The following is a 17,604-nucleotide window of genomic DNA, read 5'->3' on the forward strand; positions in this document are numbered from 1 at the left end:
GTTTCCCACCCCCTAATACGACCAATGTGTATTAGTATGAACGACCAGCTAAACTGAAAGCAATGTGGAGCGCTGGGCTCGAACAGGCGAGCCCAGCGTCTCCGCATTCGTGGCGAGCGCCTTGCCCACTACGCCACGTAGCCGCCATGTTTTGTATCCTATGTTAAGGACCCCCTCGAAAACAAGATAGCATATCTCAAGGGGTTTATCCTTCTAATAAATTTCAAATTTCAAATTTGTCTAGTGTGTTCATTAGATGGGTGAAATCCTCTTTCAGTGCCTCTGTGCCCGTTTTCTTTGGCAGTTAGCCTCTCCGGTATGCGCGCCATTAGCGTTAGCCATGCTTCTAGGCTTCTTTGCTTTTGGAAATAATGATAAAAAAATATATATATGTTATACTGTTATTTTTAGACTTAAGAGGTTGGTAGTCGATACGGCTCCTTTCGATCGATTAGTCGACTATTCGAGGTCAGCCCTAGCTGTCACCCTTCCTGTTCACCTCTACACCTCCAACTTATGCCATAAGTCGAGTGGGTGCCACCTGCAGAAGTTCTCCTCCATTGTAAGTTACATCAATGACGACAATGAGGACGAGTACAGAGCCCTGGTGGAGAGCTTTGTAGGGTGGAGCAACAGCAACCACCTCCAACTCAACATCAGCAAGACCAAGGAGCTGGTGGTAGACTACCGGAGAGGCAAGAAGAGCCCCCCCCCCAAAACCCCCATCACCATCCAAGGGGATGAGGTGGAGATTGTGGAGACATACAAGTTCCTTAGAGTACACCTGAACGACAAATTAGACTGGTCGTACAACACAGAGGCCCTCTACAGGAAGGGATAGAGCAGGTTGTTCTTCCTGAGACACAGGTCCTTCAATGTGTGCAATACACTGCTGTAGTCGTTTTACCTGTCTGTAGTAGCCAGTGATAGAAGCACTTGTTTTTCATATGTGTATATAATGTAAATATCTGTAGATGACAGCAGACATCTACTCTGACAGATCTATAGATCTTAAAGAGGAGACAACCGGTGTGTGTCTTCACTCAGCTAGGCGGTGGGAGAGCCACAGAGCAGGGTGTGTGAGTGATAGCAGCCAAGGTCACCATCGAGAGCAGGCCGCTGGTAGGGGAATATTTGGGTCAGATGTGTCACCACTGTTGCTATAGTGAGTGAGTGAGTGAGTGAGTGAGTGAGTGAGTGAGTGAGTGAGTGAGTGAGTGAGTGAGTGAGTGAGTGAGTGAGTGAGTGAGTGAGTGAGTGAGTGAGTGAGTGAGTGAGTGAGTGAGTGAGTGAGTGAGTGAGTGAGTGAGAGAGAGAGAGAGAGAGAGAGAGAGAGCCGTTGCTAGGGAAATACACTTTGATAGCTGGGGGTTCTTCCGGGTTGAGTCAGACTAGGACGCGAGGCTGACACATAGGGACGTTGAGAGAGAGACAGCAGAGATCTCTTTCACCCTCCGATAGCCGGAGGGTGGGGGAATGCCACGAGATCGCTAGCTTCAGCTAACAGGGAAGGCTTTTGGCTAACCACTAGGCCTCAACCACCATCGAACTGATAGCAGGAGAGAACGGTAGAATTAAGGAATTCAATAGACCGTTCAAAGACCTTTCAGAACTGTTTTCCATCGTGATGATATGTTTATGGAATAAACATAACGTTTGAAGGAAAGGTATCACGTTTCCAGTGTGTCGTTTTCTTCTGAGTCGGATGCATTACCGGGGAGATGGAGTGTACCAGCCAGTACAATGAGTAAGAGACAAACACAACGCAGACTTCACGGGACAACAGAGAGAGAATACTGGCTGAGAACCCGATTATCTAACACCAGCGTCCTCTTTTTTACCATTGTATGCTGGGGCAGTGGGGGGGCAACATCAACTCAAGGGACACCAACAAACTGGTGAGGAAGGCTAGCTCCATGGTGGGAGTTAAGCTGGTCTAACTAGAGGTGGTGGCAGAGAGGATGAGAAGGAAGCTAGCCACTATCCTGGAGAACCCCTCCCACCCCGTAGCCAAGATGAGGAGCACGTTCAGCCACAGACTCATACCCCCCGACATTCCACTAACCATCTCGGCCAGTCCTTTGTGCCAGCAGCCATCAGGCTCCACAACCGTGGGCATGGACTGCTGCCAGCAGCTGGAGAACTAACAGCTGTAGAACTCAAGAAGTATTAGGAATATCTGACCACTACGTGTGTCCGACTACTAACCAGTTAGGGTACAGACCTTGTGTATACTGTTTAGTTGTGTCATATTTTTATATTTAGATAATTTTATTATATTGCCTATATTTATGTATTTCATACCTGTACCTCCCCCATACTGCTATTACACCCAAATTTCCCAAAGGGGATCAATAAAGGAATATCTTCTATCCATCTATCCATCTACTTGTAAGGCTGTCCCCAAAGCCTGTTTTTGGGATTCGAACTTCGTCAGGGTTTTTTTGAACGGACGTTCAAACCTTCGTTTTTAATTAAAAAAATATATATAAAATTTCTTTTTTAAATTTTTTCTTTTTTTTATAATTATTATTACCGGTATTATTATTATTTTTATAAATATCCTCAAACTAAATCCTCAATTTGAATAAAGTGATTAATCTGATTAAATTAGTCTTTTCTTTTTATTAAATCAACTTTCCAGACCCAGCCCAACTAAATCAATTAAATCAACTTTCTTTATTGAATATAACTCATCAGTTTTTAATACTATAATATTAGTGTAGCCTAATCTTTATCTGCAACTGTGAAGAAAAACCCCATTGGTTTAAACAGAATGAATAGAAAAAAATATAAAAATACAATACAACATAATTTTTTTTTAATTTTAATGTTGATTTAGAATTCGAATGCCAACGTAATGAACAAAGGTTCGAACGTTCGGGCTCAGCCCTATCTACTTGCAAGCGTGCGCATACACACGCAGACACACACACACTTACACACACACACACACACACACACACACACACACACACACACACACACACACACACACACACACACACACACACACACACACACACATTATATAAAACAAGTGAACAAATATCAACATCCTTCAAAGTCTGTAAACCTCTACAGCAACTGTACTATAATAACCGTCATTTATAAAGGGCTCGACAGGCCGACATGTATTCCATCTTGTTTGTTTGACAAACTTCTTGACCCTAGCCTGTGTTCCTGTCTAGACGAGAGCATGCAGGCCAGACTCCTAACAGCGTCTCTCTACCAGTCCTACGATCAATGCAGTGACAGGAAATAAGCTTGGGAGAAAGAAAAAACTCTAGAGAGAATAACAGTTCTGACCAGAGAAGCTACAACCTGCCTGACATGATGAATAAAACATCACGCCTGAAACACTAGGAGGAATATTCATACATGGTCTGGTTCAGAGGCCAGTGTTTAAACACACGTTTCACACACACCTGGCACACACCTACTGATGGTAACAGGGCAAAACACAGACCGAGCGGTTTCCCTTTTCATTTCCCATACTGCGGTATCGCTGTCTTTGTTACTGCACGTCGGTGTATGGCCACTACTGTGTAACCGTCACGTTATCCGGCACGGTGGTGTAGTGGTTAACACTGCCGCCTCACAGCTAGAAGGTCCAGGGTTTGATTCCCGCTTGGGGACTAGGTTTCCGCATTGCCAGGTACCCAGGTGGGGTATCTCCCAAGCCTTTCTGTGTGGAGTTTGCATGTTCTCCCTGTGCTCGCAAGGGTTCCCTCCCCCTGCTAAGATAAAAACCCAATGGAAAAACATGCACAACAGATCGCTAACGCTGTCGTGTCCCTGACGAAGACGGACAGGAGCACTTGGACTGGTCCCCGGGGTGCGGCCCCACGCCGCAGCCCCTATCTGCTTCCGGCTGCCCTTGGGGGGAAGGACGACAGGATGGGTCAAGTGCAGAGACTCAATTGCATCGGCGACCCAACAAAAATTGCATGTGTGTGTGTTCTTGTGTGTGTGCCACCCATCGCATGTGTGCGTCACTGCATGCTGAATAAAGACTTCAGTTATTATTATTATTTTCCAAGGTAAACAGTCGCATTGGTGCCACATGAAATGTTGCCCTCCCAAGGCCGCCGTCATCGGCAAGAGGCTTCTAAGTTAGTCCTGCTATTCCATGAGGAGGTAAAGTGGGGTCCTGCTGAGGGCAGAGAGTGTAGCAGAGAGGAGCCAGGTATCCCTCTGTGGTCCATGCCAGCCCCAGGCACAGCGCTGATACAGCGCATAGTGAGCTAATTGCTGCTAGCTGCCGCTCCCATAGAGACACTAATAAAGGCAATTCCAGGGAACAGCTGGGGAGGGGGCCGGGGGCACTGGGGAGACAAGGTGGCAGGGTGCTGCCTGGTGGTGGGGGACAACATGCACATGGTGGAGGTCTGGTGCAGGAGGGTGGGGGCTTGGCGGGAGTTCATCTGTGGACGTACATATAGGTACAGTTGAACTCCTAGTTCTGTCCACCTTACTTTCCCTTCCTCCACATCTAATCACCCCCCCCCCCCCCCCCCCCTCCCTCTCAATGCGTCTGTCCATCCCCAGTGCTAGCTGCTCAGGTTTGGGCCTGGCTGGGGCTGCTGTGGGTGATTTATGGCTCTGCAGCAGTGAGAGGCCACTGTGGTGCTCAGCTGCTCCACATCAGCATGGGGGTACGGCACGCTGCAGTGCAGCAAATCCACTCATTAACCTGGGCTCAGGCACAGTCCACCTGGGCCACAGCCAGACAGCCCCTACGCTTCAACCACCTGCAGGGGCACCCACTCAACACAGGAAAACAAAACAGCATGCGTAAACACACGTGCAAAGCAGGCAGGCGCGCTCAAAAGCTAAATCCAAATGCTCAGGCAAGTGCTTATTGTGGTTGGTACTAGGAGATTAGCCAGATCTGTGAAAATCTGTCAAGTAAATAGATATCTAAATGATTACAGGATAAACCGTTGAGAGAGGGGGGGGGGGTCACTGAATGCCACATGATTGCCCTAGAAACTAGTTAAATGAACCAGAGAGGGAAAATGGATTCATCCAAAAAATTGCTTTCACAATTACTGCTAAGCCAAACTGAGGGAAATCATTTGCGGTTTTCTCTCCTGACAAAAATAGTATCCAGCTTTTGAATTGTTCATCCTGTTGTTTTTCCATCATGGGGGCTAAGCTTCATCTGTAAACATGATTAAATATAGTAAACCAGAATCTGTGTGCAAAGCACACCGTACATTAGACTCAACGCGTACAAACACAATCCTGAAACACTCTACAGCAGGAAATGTTCTGGGCATGTTCATCACCATGGTTATTCCGCCATATACATCGGTCGCTATCTGACTCGTATGGCCTGCACAACATCATGTATCAAACAACCACCATTAAAAAAAGACATATAGACACATAGTGTCATACAGTAGATGGGACTTGTGGTCTATGTCGTGTTTAGCTCTGGGTGTCCTTTGTGCACAGATTTGCCAGCGCAATACACACACATGTATATCCAATTCAAACCTTTGTTTATTCTCGAAAAGACAATTGAGGTCACCCTAGGGCTGGGCGATATGGCCTAAAATCTCAGACCACATCCGATTTACGAGTTTTTATGTGACACAAACAATTATCAAACCAAGATGAATTTCCCTATTGGGATTGAAGTGCAAACCTAACTTTCACCAATCTTCACTTATAATATATATATATAATAATATATATATAAAAGGTTACTCTTGATCAAACAAAGATGAATGTCCCTATTGGGATTAATAGTGCAATAACTTGCTTTTTCACCAAACTTCACTTAAAACAAATAAAAGGTGCCTCTTGATCATAAAAATGTATTTCCCTATTGGGATTAATAAAGTGCAAATCTAACTTTCACCAAACATACATTTTTGTAAAATAAAAGGTGACTATCAATTTTTTTTTTTAAATGTTTAAAAAAAAATTAATAAAAAAAAAACGTCCTAAATCATTCATTCGAATTAATCGATAAAATCGATTAATCGCCCATCCCTAGGTCACCCTCATTGTCAATGTCGTAGAGACTTTACAGACATTTCAATGCACACATTTCTATAATATAACAATAATACATATTAATAATAACTATCTATATAGTACTTTTCACACATGGACCACAGTCCAGAGTGCCCCACAGCAATTCGTATAAAATGAACATAGGCATAAAATCAGAATAAAAAACAATGCATAAATTGCAGACATAAGAATAGGTATAAAATACTATACAAGTAGTGCAATGTAAACATGCAGACTTAAGAATAGGCATAAAATAAGTACAATAGTACAATGTCGCAAGGCATGTGATCCCCCCCGGAACAGTCAGTCCCACAAACACCCCACATCAATCCCCATCCAAGACACCCCCCCCCCCGATAAAGCATGTGACCGAAGGAAAACACAAACAGCCCACGCGCCACTCACACTGCCATGCACGGCGACGGGAAACCCACCCCTGTGGGCCGCTCCATCTCCCCCGGTCCCGGTGCCCCCGGAAAACCAGCAAATCCCACGCCCCCACCACCAAACTCCACAGAGGAATGACAGGCCACGCGCCCCAGGACCCGCAGCCATGCCAAAGGAGACACGACTCCAAACACTCAAGCAGACAGACACAACAGCGGCCAAATGAGAAGACACGTAGGATTGGGACAGTCCAAGATGACACCGGGACCCCCGGGACACAGCAGAAGCCACATCGAGCCCCCCCACACAAGGAACACACAATAAACAAGGAGATGGGTGCACCAGATTTGGCAAGAAGTCCTTCTACAGAATGTAATGATTTTGGGTGCTCTGCCACCTACCAGGATGCGGCCGGTATTTCACTCTAGCGATCTCAGAGTGATTCCCTATGGTAACCCCGATGTCTGTGTGAGAGAAATTAATAAAAATATTGAATAAAAGAAATAACGATGAAAACCTGACTATACTCAGGTATAGCGCTGAACGGTTGGCGAGTTAACCCGACTATCCTCGGATCTGGCGCTGATTGAGTTAAGATATTCATATTATGGGCGCCCTCGTAGTGCATTGCACACCTATGCGGCCGTCCCGGGTTCGCTTCCCACTCCCGGTGACATTTGTCGCATGTCTTCCCCGCCTCTTCTCCCGTTCATCCTCTCCTCATCTGTCGGTCATGTCTGACCAGAAAAGCAATAAATGCAAAAAAATAACTCTTTAAAAAAAAAGATATTCATATTATTGTAAACTATAGTGAAAATAACGAAACTAAAAGAAGATACCGGTACCACGACCACCTCATCCTCTTCCTCAGCTGTCAACACAGATACCATGAGATAAAGAAGGGTAGTTAATGGTGGGATAAAGTCCACAGCCAAACCAGCCAGCCAGCGCCGGTTTGGGTGGGCAGGAAGCAAGTTGGATCCAGCGTTTTATGACCCACAGCTGTCCACCAGTGAGAGAGAGATGGAGGTGAGGAGGAGGAGGAGGAGGAGGAGGAGGAGGAGGAGGAGGAGGAGGAGAGAGAAAGGAAGAAGAAAATAAGAAAAGAAAATGCAGCCTTACTGGGCAGGACTTAAGGCTAGAGCGCCACAGGGAGAAGCAGCCACTGAATTTGGAGAGAAGCGGATAAATGAGGCAGGACATTGAAGCTGGCAGAGATGAAAAATCTCGCCCCCGCCTAGAGAGAGAGAGAGAGAGAGAGAGACACACGTTAGCTTGCGTTTGTGTACGACCAGGCAAATTACTCAGCAGCCTGGCGGTACAGCCGGACGGATTCCCGATGCAATGTTGAGCATGCAGCAGATTTGCAGATCACGCATTTTGTTTTTGAGAGCGGTCAGTCGGTGAGATATTCTAGCTGACCGTCCATCCCTCCCACCAGGTCTTGGCCTGGCTCCAGGACCAGAGAGCCGCTGTGCTAACAGGTCTCCACCACACCACGCCTGCCAAGATTTATGGCTGAACAAAGCCAGGGTGACACCCTGTGACATATGGCACAAGTCTTCATAAAGGGACAGAGGCCACGGCTATGAGGGAAAAACAAGATGAATATCTCCCCCAACGTCAAAACCATTTACACGGCCGTCGCGCGGCCACCTGTCTCACAAACAAATAAGAGGTGGAGATTTACAACCTCCTCCCTGGTCGCTCCTTCTATCCCTCCAGCACCCCATGCCACAAATGCAGGAAAACGCAAAAAAGAGAAGAAAAAAAGAGAGAGAAGGATAGAAGGAGGCCGATATTGTAAGTAACCAAGAGCATTGTCTGTTTGACTTTGAGCCAAAACTCCCCACATGCATGTACACAAACAAGACCCACATCCTCATGTCAAAGTGAGAGACAGAGAGAATGAGAGACAGAGATAAGAACCATCTTTTCTCCTTTCTAAACTCGTGCCTGATCCACTTTTGTTCTACAGCTCTCTTGGAGTGATGGGGAGACAGAGGGGGAAGCGAGTGGATGAGACAGAACGTGTATTTCAAGGTGATTCGGTAGACATGACACAGCAGAGAGCCTACCATCTGCAGCATAACCCAATATTATTACCTTGCGCATCAGCATTCAAGGCGAGCCGCGGGTTGGAAATAACAAAAAAGGCTCAAGGACTGAGAGGGGGAGAGAGAAAAGGAGGAATGGGAGAGCGGGAAAGGAGGGAGAAGGGAGGAGGATAACATACAGGCAGAGGGGGAAAGTTAGGGTAGCAAACTATTGTGTCCAAATATTTAATCTAATGACAAAAGTAGAGATTCAATTAGTTATAGTAATTACAGACAGCATGGTCAAAATTATACCAATGCCAATAAAGACCTAAGGTATATGTATGAGGAGTCACTTAACTCATTGAATGCCAAAACGAGTATACCAATTTTTTTTTATATGAATTTTTTTATTATTATTATACTAAACAGTCAGCCGGACCTTGTTGTGTGATCCTGGTACCTCTGAGTGAATTCGAATTGAAATGACGATGCAATCCCGATAGGTGGCAGTATCGCCTACCTTTTGAACTGGGCTAGTTTACTGTGGGGGGGGGGGGGGGGGGGGGTTGGCCAGAGTAGTAGCCACTAGCCTGCGAACTGCCTATGCAATGGCGAGCGAACTATTGGAGATTATTAGGAAGAGGACAAAACGATCACACGTATGGATGATAAGGTGCGTTTTCACCAGACTACATTGGACTCAGCACTTCTGGTAAATAATAAAAATACTATAGTCAAACCGGCCGAGCATGTAACATTATCCGTCGCCGACAACAGAGTTGAGAGCACCCCAGACTAGAGCCATCTATAACGTTCGGCAATGGCGATCGCCTAGACTCTAGGCGATCGAGCAAACTATTGGAGATTATTATGAAGAGGACAAATGGTGACGATCCATCCATAACATAAGGTGCGTTTTCACCAGACTATGTTGGATTCTAGTATTTTCAAACAGGCTGTTTGGATGTAATGTTAACGTTATCTGTTGGGCGCTGCCAGAGCCAACTAACGTTATTTATTGTTCCTGTTCTGACTCAGAGACTTCGGAGCAAGAGTGGACAGGGTTTTGGTGGACCTGCTGACAAAGGTAACGTCTATTTTACCGAACCCCATCATAAAACATGCCTTTGTAATGATCCCAGCATCAGAAAACGAGTCCACGAGGGACCCCCCCCCCCCCCCCCCCCCCATGGTGGCTTTGTGAATAGAACCATTCTATGTATGGTCATGTTTACCTTTGACCTGGAAATAATTTAGGTGTCAGGCGAGCAACCCGCATGAAATGCGCATACTGCACAGGAAACGAGACTGGATTATTTTGAAACGGGAGGGGTTTTAGCCTGGGATTGCGCAGGAACGAAGGTATGTAGAAATAAACGGTTTGTTCCCTGTTGGAGTATAAATATTGCCTTTCAAATGAGCCATACTATTGTCTCCATAGCTATAATATAGAATATACAATGGGTCTGCAAACATCATGAAAATGGTCAAAAACGGTGGCTCCAGGGAGTACAGATGGAAAAACAGCATGGCAGTCAATGAGTTAAGGGTGGTTATTTACCTCCCACTTTAACCCAAGCATCTATAATCTTGCTTCTGAAAAAGGACAAGGATCCGTCCTCCTGTGGTTAATTTAGACTCCCGTCTCTCCTCGATGTCGATGTAAAGGTGCTGGCAAAATTATTGGCCTCTCGCTTGGAGAGGGTGCTCCCGGGAATAATATCGGAGGAACAAACAGGTTTTATTAACACTTTCCGTGCCAGCCATGCAGTGCCTATAAACCCTGTTGCGTGCCAATGGTTTATTCAATGACAGATCGCTCACATTTGTGAAAGGCATAAACTATATCTTAAATTATGTGTCTAATATGACCGTTGCTTATCAATGACTTGTTAGCAGTCAACATTGTCGAAACGGATTGTTTTTTTTTTTTTTAATCGGTTCATTTCCGTTTTATACCATTTTGAAAAACGCTCGTTTTTTGAAAGTTTCAGAAATAAATTTAGATTCTGTGATAATCGCCCTTTAGTGGAATACACAAAACACGTTGTAATTTTCCGGCCTATTTATTAATCGTTTTCAAATAAACGCTAGATTATCGATAGTATATGTGTACTTATGGACGCTATAGAAGCGGGCTGAAAAATCTATTATCTTATTTCCTGATTGCACACACACACACACATACGGGACACGTTGATATATCTGTGAAAATAGCTCTGATTATCCCAAGACTGGTAAAATAGATTCCTTACCTCAGATCAGATGTTCTCCAAAAAGATTATTCCAATTCCTGATCGCCATTCCAAATATCGATCGTGTTTATTGATCCAACGCTGGGTGGTCGAAAACACCGATTCCACGCTGTTCTGATGGTCCACAATGAATCCGATCGGCTCGGGTTACATGCCTGAGAAGTAAAATGTGGAAGCCGGATTTTTTTTCTTCATGCGTTTTTCATTGACTCCATTCCAATGGGTGCAATACCATCCGGAGAGACGATAGGGGGCAGTATTTTCCCTGTTCGAGCTCAAAGCCAGTCACAGTGGTAACGTGAGGCTAGATTGATGAAATATGAATGGAAATCGCTATTAAAAAAAATAACGATTAATAACGAGATCTCTCGTCATTGGCACTCAACGGTTGGCATGAACTAACGAGATTTCCCGTCGTTGGCACTCAAAGTGTTAAGGGTAGACACCAGAGGAGGCTTCTATGATTACAGGTGAAGCAGTGCTTCACTAAGAAACAGACAAACAAAAAACACAACACACATATTACATAAAACATATTTTTTTAGATGCCAACATTTCATTAGAATGACTATTTTCCTCTGTGAATCAAACAAACGTTTTTTTTAAGTGACACACATAGCTTGCAATCACTTACATTGGCTAGTGAAACAGAATACTCTTATGTTTCACTAACCCAAGTGAATGGAAGCGAAATAGCACCTTTATACGTTGTTGATTGGACAGTAATTGTTTTAATGCTCGCCCAGTGAAAAATCTTCTCACTCATTCATTTGAATCAGGCTCGAATGATTGACAGTTTTGACACCATTGATAACCAATCAAAGAACACCATGGCAATGCTGTTGTGTTGAATCGCTTTGGTGACCACCTGTCGGACAGTCCCGAAAATGGATGCTTCTCTCACAGCCACGGGTGAGAGAAGTCGCAGCGAGAGATCCTTTCACAACAGAGTGGAAAGCGCTGCTCAAGCATGCAATTATGACTTTTGAAGAGAAGAGGATTATTATTGCAAGAGGACGTCCAACTCCCAAACTTGTTGTCGGACAACGGTGTTTGACTGGCCTGGCAATGATGTCGATTGAAAGAAGAATGCTGCACAGAATAAAGACATCCGACAGCTTTTATGACAAAGTCATCGCAGAATTCACAAAGAAGGATCCGAGGATGGACTTGATGTACAAATAAGGTAGGAAATTGTGCGTATTTTTTTGCATTATTTTGTATCATGTTAAATAGCTGCTGCGGTTTGTTCTGGTCCGCCGAGGCCGCCACTTGTGCTCTGGTCCACTGTGGCCTCATGTTTGTTTATTATGTGCACAGTGCAGTGTGTGTGTGTGTGTGTGTGTGTGTGTGTGTCCTGTAGCTGTAGTCTCCCTAATCAATGCTATTGGGTATGTGCCTGCTGTAGCCTCCCTAATCAATGCTATTGGGTCTGTGCCTGCTGTAGCTGTAGTCTCCCTAATCAATGCTATTGGGTTTGCTGTAGCTGTAGTCTCCCTACAGGGGTCAGCAACCTTTTTGACATGGAGTGCCTGTTTGAAATATAGTTGTAACTAGTGTGCCTCAACAATATTCCATGCATCGTAATTTTTTTCTTCTCATAATCAGGTCTTTTTAATGATAATTTTTACATTATTACATCATTGTTGTTATTGTTATTATTAACAATATTATTATGATGGTTGTATCAACCCTAAATCTGAGTTGGGGGGGGGATGTAATGCAGACAAACAGCTGCATACAGTGCGACCATTTCACTCACATTTGCCCATTCATTTTTGGACACATCACACACCATCGGTGTGTGTACTGTACATGTGCTGTCATAGCTCCACCTACAGGCCTAATGGAGAACACCAGGAGAACACCAGGATGTGAATGGAGGGTGAATGTGAGGTATATCGTGTAAATAAGTTTTGATTGATCGCAAGACTACACTGTAAAAAATAAATAAATAATAAGTTACCAGAACTTAAAAATATTGAGTTCAGTTACTGTGCATTAAGGTTTTCAATCCATAATAAGTTAACAGAAAAATAAGTACACAACCACATTATTTCAACCTAATAAAACTATGTTTATTGTCATTGTTTTAAGAACACAAGTTGACTTGGTAATACTCACATTTGAGTAAAAAAATTGCTTTTAACATGTGCAATGTTCAATGAAATAGAAAAATAAACAATACAATTTGTTGATTAATCCCACTGGTCACAATGGTGACTGTAATAATGTTTTTGTTATAAGGCTCTGCAAATGTTACTGAATGATGTAGCAATGTATTTCCAGCTAAATTGAAATAATAAACAAATAAAGGGTCTCAATTAAATATGTGGTAGTAAAAAGAATCTGTGGGAGGATTTCAACAAGATAAATGCGACAACAGTGCAAAATAGTTCACTATAATATTTCAAAGCAAAAAAATAAATAAATAAAAATATAATATATATATATTTTTTTAAATTTTAATGCTGCCCCCTGTGCCTATGAAAATGCCCCTGCATGCCTATGCAGGCACGCGTGCCTAGGGTTGCCTACCCCTGCTATAGAGTGTAGAGCAGTAATTCCTAAAACGCGAGTTGATATGATACGCATATGATACATTATCGATTGGCGTTTTGTTCCTATACATTGTTTTGTTCCTAAAATTCAAATGTATATGATCGGTATACATTATGCTTCATCATGCGTGAAGGAAAGGGGGGGGGGGGGCATTTATAATTCCTTGATTGTCAGTAACGGCTTTTTTTAGTATGGGTTGATACGTTGATCAGACTGATTGCAGTGAAATAAATGGACAATCGAGCTGACAATCGAGCTGAAAATAACATTAGATTCCTCTTACCTGTCGTCGATGAGTCTGGAGGAAAAAAATTCCAATTATTCGATGTCGATCTGCTAGATCCATTTTCCGTTTGTATGACGCAATAAACGCCGAAATCATATTGATTCTTGCGTTTCGAAAGCGATCCAATGCACTCGAGTGTGTATCTAGACCCACGTTACAATATATTTCTGCCGGAGGATTTCCCCCGATGCACCGAGCGCCACTTCCAGTTTGGCGTGGAGTGTAACTCGCCCGAAATCCACCAGGCGGTGGTATTGAGGCGTTGCAATATCAGACAGGGTCCAGCTGCGTCCCGGAGGGAGGCTGGATGAATTATGAATGCCATGGCGAAAAAATTAAATATCGATCCCAAAAACTAGTTTACTCGTTATTGGCGCACAACGATTGGCAGGCAATAACGAGTATACTCGTTGTTGGCGCACAATGTGTTAAGACACATGTTCATAAACAATAAAGATAGATAGATCTGTTATCTAATAATAAGAATTGTATATATTCAAATGTCCTCTGTGGGCCTGATGGGACATTTGTCCACTTTTATGTCAAGACAACTTTACTGGGGGCCAGACAATCTGACTTCTCTTTCCTGTCATTTACTCTGTTGAAGAACAAGTAGAACCATGGGGGCTTGGTTCACTATAGCTGGACACAGCCAATTACAGAGAGAGAGGGGTAACAAATATTATGGGGTTGATTAGGTTGTGTCAAGGAGTAACGTGTCTCACAGATCAGTAAATAAAATGTGTAACTGATGATAATTTTGTTCTGTTTTGCAAAACCTGACTCTGGCATTTGTTATTGTATCAATTACTGTGTTTATTTTGACTCCATTTGTCCGCCGCAACCTGGCCAGGGGAACGGGACCTCAGATCAATTTCAACACAGAAAGTGGCCACAAGTGAGCATATTTTTGCATGGTGCTGAGTCTCTCCAAAAATTAAGTAATTTGCATGATTTAACATTGAAAATCAGTTAAGTTAAATAAATCAAAATTGGGAAAAGCAAATATAAGGACCTAATATGAGATCAATCCTGATAAGAAGTGCTATGTGTGAGGTTTGCTCTAATGTGGAAACTAATTGATTCCTGCAGAAGGAGAAAATCTCATATATATATTTTTTTATATATATGTAACGGAGGTCCGTGAGTATATCCACAGTCACGATGGACTTCATGTGTTGTGAAGTGACTGTGGCACGTAGCGGTACTGCAAGTAAACTCACTCCCTTTAAAAGGCATCCAGATCATTACTTAGAAGTGAATTCACCTCTTGGTATAGTGGTCTGCGATGTCGCCCCCGCGGTGCGGGAGACCGGAGTTCGACTCCCACTCAGGGCATGTCAAATGAGACCGGTTTCATATATATATATATATAGTAAATTATTTTGTATTATATATATTTTTTTACGACCACAGCTGTGACTTTATTTACTATAACACACTCCCTCTTGCGTTCTATTGCTTAATTAATCTAAATTATGTGATCATCTATTTAATGAATTCATGAAGATCATATTGTGAATCAATACATTGGTGTAAGGTTTTATTTCCATAATATTCAGTCATTGTTGACTGGATCAATACGGTCACATTTGTATACAGTACCTATTGCACTTTTCTCCCTGATGGAAAGCACCTCATAGAACCACAAGATCGCTATCTCACTCCTTCGGTCAGTCAGTTGCTCCATCCCTCCCTCCCTCCCTCCCTCGCTTCTTCCCTCACTCACAGTTAGCCATTCTGCCCCTAGTGGCCCTTCATAGGCATGTTTAGAGAATCTGCCCTCATGCTTCTAATCTATGACACTGTATATACCAAAATGCATCACATTACATTTAGATTTTTATAAGGAATTGTAATCAATTTGAATCGTCATTGGATTGAAGTGTTACATTTATCCAAACCTTAAGACTGACCCATCCAACAGGGTTTCCCTAAGTGCACTACTTCATCTGTTGTGCATCTAAACAACATTATATCATACACTGTATAAACACATGTTCTGCCAGATATTGCACCTGGAAACAACTTGCACTTGGTAATATACTTTTTGAATAAAACACATTTCGGGAGAGGTCCCATGTGTTTTCATACATAATATTTCAATAATGATGGGGTTGGGATGAGCGATGTTCTACTGTACTGTGTGTGTGTGTGTATGGAATACGATGGCTGGGTGGTCTTGGACGGTGTATTTAGAGCACTCACCCGGAGCTGCCCTTGGCGGTGAGAGGGGGGTGGGCCATCTTCTCCGGGGGCGTCTCCGAGACCGAGGCTGTGGACGACTGGGACGACACAGACTCATTACTACCCATAGACGCTTGGTCCATGGGTGAGTTGGAGCAGTCTCCCCCCGCGGTCACTGAGAGGGGAATAAAAACAATGACGATTATTATTGTTGCATCAGTATCATCATCATCAACAGTATCACAGTTTTCTAAAACAATAAAACTTATTGTTTTATAACTTAAAAAAGTATAATAAAACCCATTCAGCTAAAATAAAATAAAGGAATTAAAGAAAGAAAAGGACAAACAAATAAGAGATGCAAAATAAATAAATAAAACAATCAAAGGAATCTGATTTAAAAAAATACATAAAAGCAAGTGTGTTTGAGAAGTGATTTGAAAAAAGTATACAGAGGCTCTGAAAACGAGGCTGTTTTAACTAGACATGGTTTTGTTCCACTGCAGGGCTGTCGTCCACTAACCCCCATCGGTAACACAAAAGATAGGGTTGAATAATGTATTGGCATATAGGGGATAGATGAACCTTAGGGGGGGGGGGGGGGGGGGGGTTAGGGGACTATTCAAATCAAATCACGCCAAAACAGCGACGTGTCTATTTTGGAGGTTGTAGAGGTCATAGTGCTACATTCACTCTGGTGCAGTGAGACAGCGGTGCAGAGGAAACTCCGGTCCTTTCACTCTGTAGAGTAAAGGTCCTGTTTTGGGGAGATGGAGGAGGTGCTGGAGCAGCTGATAAAAGTTCAAAAAGGACACCGCTTGTTTTGGATGTGGTTGTGTCATTTGTAGAGATGTCCGATATTGGCATTAAAATGTAATATCGGAAATTATCGTAACCTTTATTTACCCAGGCAAGCAAGTAAGAACAAATTCTTATTTTATTTATTGTCAAAAAGTATGCATAATGTTGTGTTAATTCCACAACAAGAGATAGGGACCCTGCATATATCGGCCGCAGCCTATTTATTTGACCTTGTTTCTGATGAAAAGGTGTTTTTGTGCAGGACTGCAAATGAAACCTGTAACATCTATACCAGCATTTGGTGGTTTGAAAATATAGTCACCCTAGGGTTAACGTTAGCTTTAACTAGTAGTTGCCTACTGGTCGCCTCTAGCTTTAGTTTAAGCTTAACATTAGTGACGGTGGATGCTATCTGCTAATGTTAGCACCAGCAGGCCGCAAAATTCTGTAACACAATTGATTGATTGATTGAATTGATTGATTGAAAAGTTTATTAACAGATTGCAGAATGGGTACAGTACAGTACAGCTCAATACATACAATTGTTAAGGGGTTTCTGGGTTTCACATGATTTGTGGAGCTCCCTCTGGTGTTGTGATCGTGGTATTCACTGACCTTTGGGAAGTATTTTGACTTGGTCGTGTAGTGTATCTTGTAGACCAGACCCATTGCAAGTTGCTGTACTCTGTCGTCTACTCTAAGCCATCCTAGGTTGGCAAAGTGGGCAGGGGTGAGGTGGGTTCTAGGAGTCAGGTCAAGCAGTAGTCTGACTAGTTTGTTTTGAGATGTTTGTAATTTGGTTTTTAGTGCCTTTGAGGTGCTTTGGTACCATGAGGTGCAAGCATAGTCGTAGTACCCTTGAATGAGTGCTCCTGCCAGAGTCTTCAGGGTATTCTTGTTTACCAGAGAGGAGATCCGGTACAAGAATAGAGTTCGTTGGTTGACTTTTTTTATTACATTGGATGCCATTTTGTCACAGGAAAGATTAGCCTCTAGGATGGAACCCAGGTAGGTAATTTCATCTTTCCTTGTGACAATATTGTCACCCACTGTAACT

At 43.3% G+C, this 17,604-nt stretch overlaps 1 protein-coding gene across 2 annotated transcripts in view; it reads right to left on the bottom strand.

Moving 5' to 3' along the window:
- The window catches only part of arhgap10 (Rho GTPase activating protein 10), a 282,472-nt gene that overhangs the window by 17,711 nt on the left and 247,157 nt on the right, over nt 1-17,604 (bottom strand). For both annotated transcript variants that reach the window (XM_084318126.1, XM_084318127.1), the window contains exon 20: nt 15,768-15,921. In XM_084318126.1, coding sequence (XP_084174252.1) covers nt 15,768-15,921 — 154 coding nt within the window. The remainder of the gene's footprint in view (nt 1-15,767; nt 15,922-17,604) is intronic.

The sequence above is a fragment of the Notolepis coatsorum genome (genome assembly GCF_963971535.1).
Source record: "Notolepis coatsorum genome assembly, chromosome: 7".
Classification (NCBI taxonomy): Eukaryota; Metazoa; Chordata; class Actinopteri; order Aulopiformes; family Paralepididae; genus Notolepis; species Notolepis coatsorum.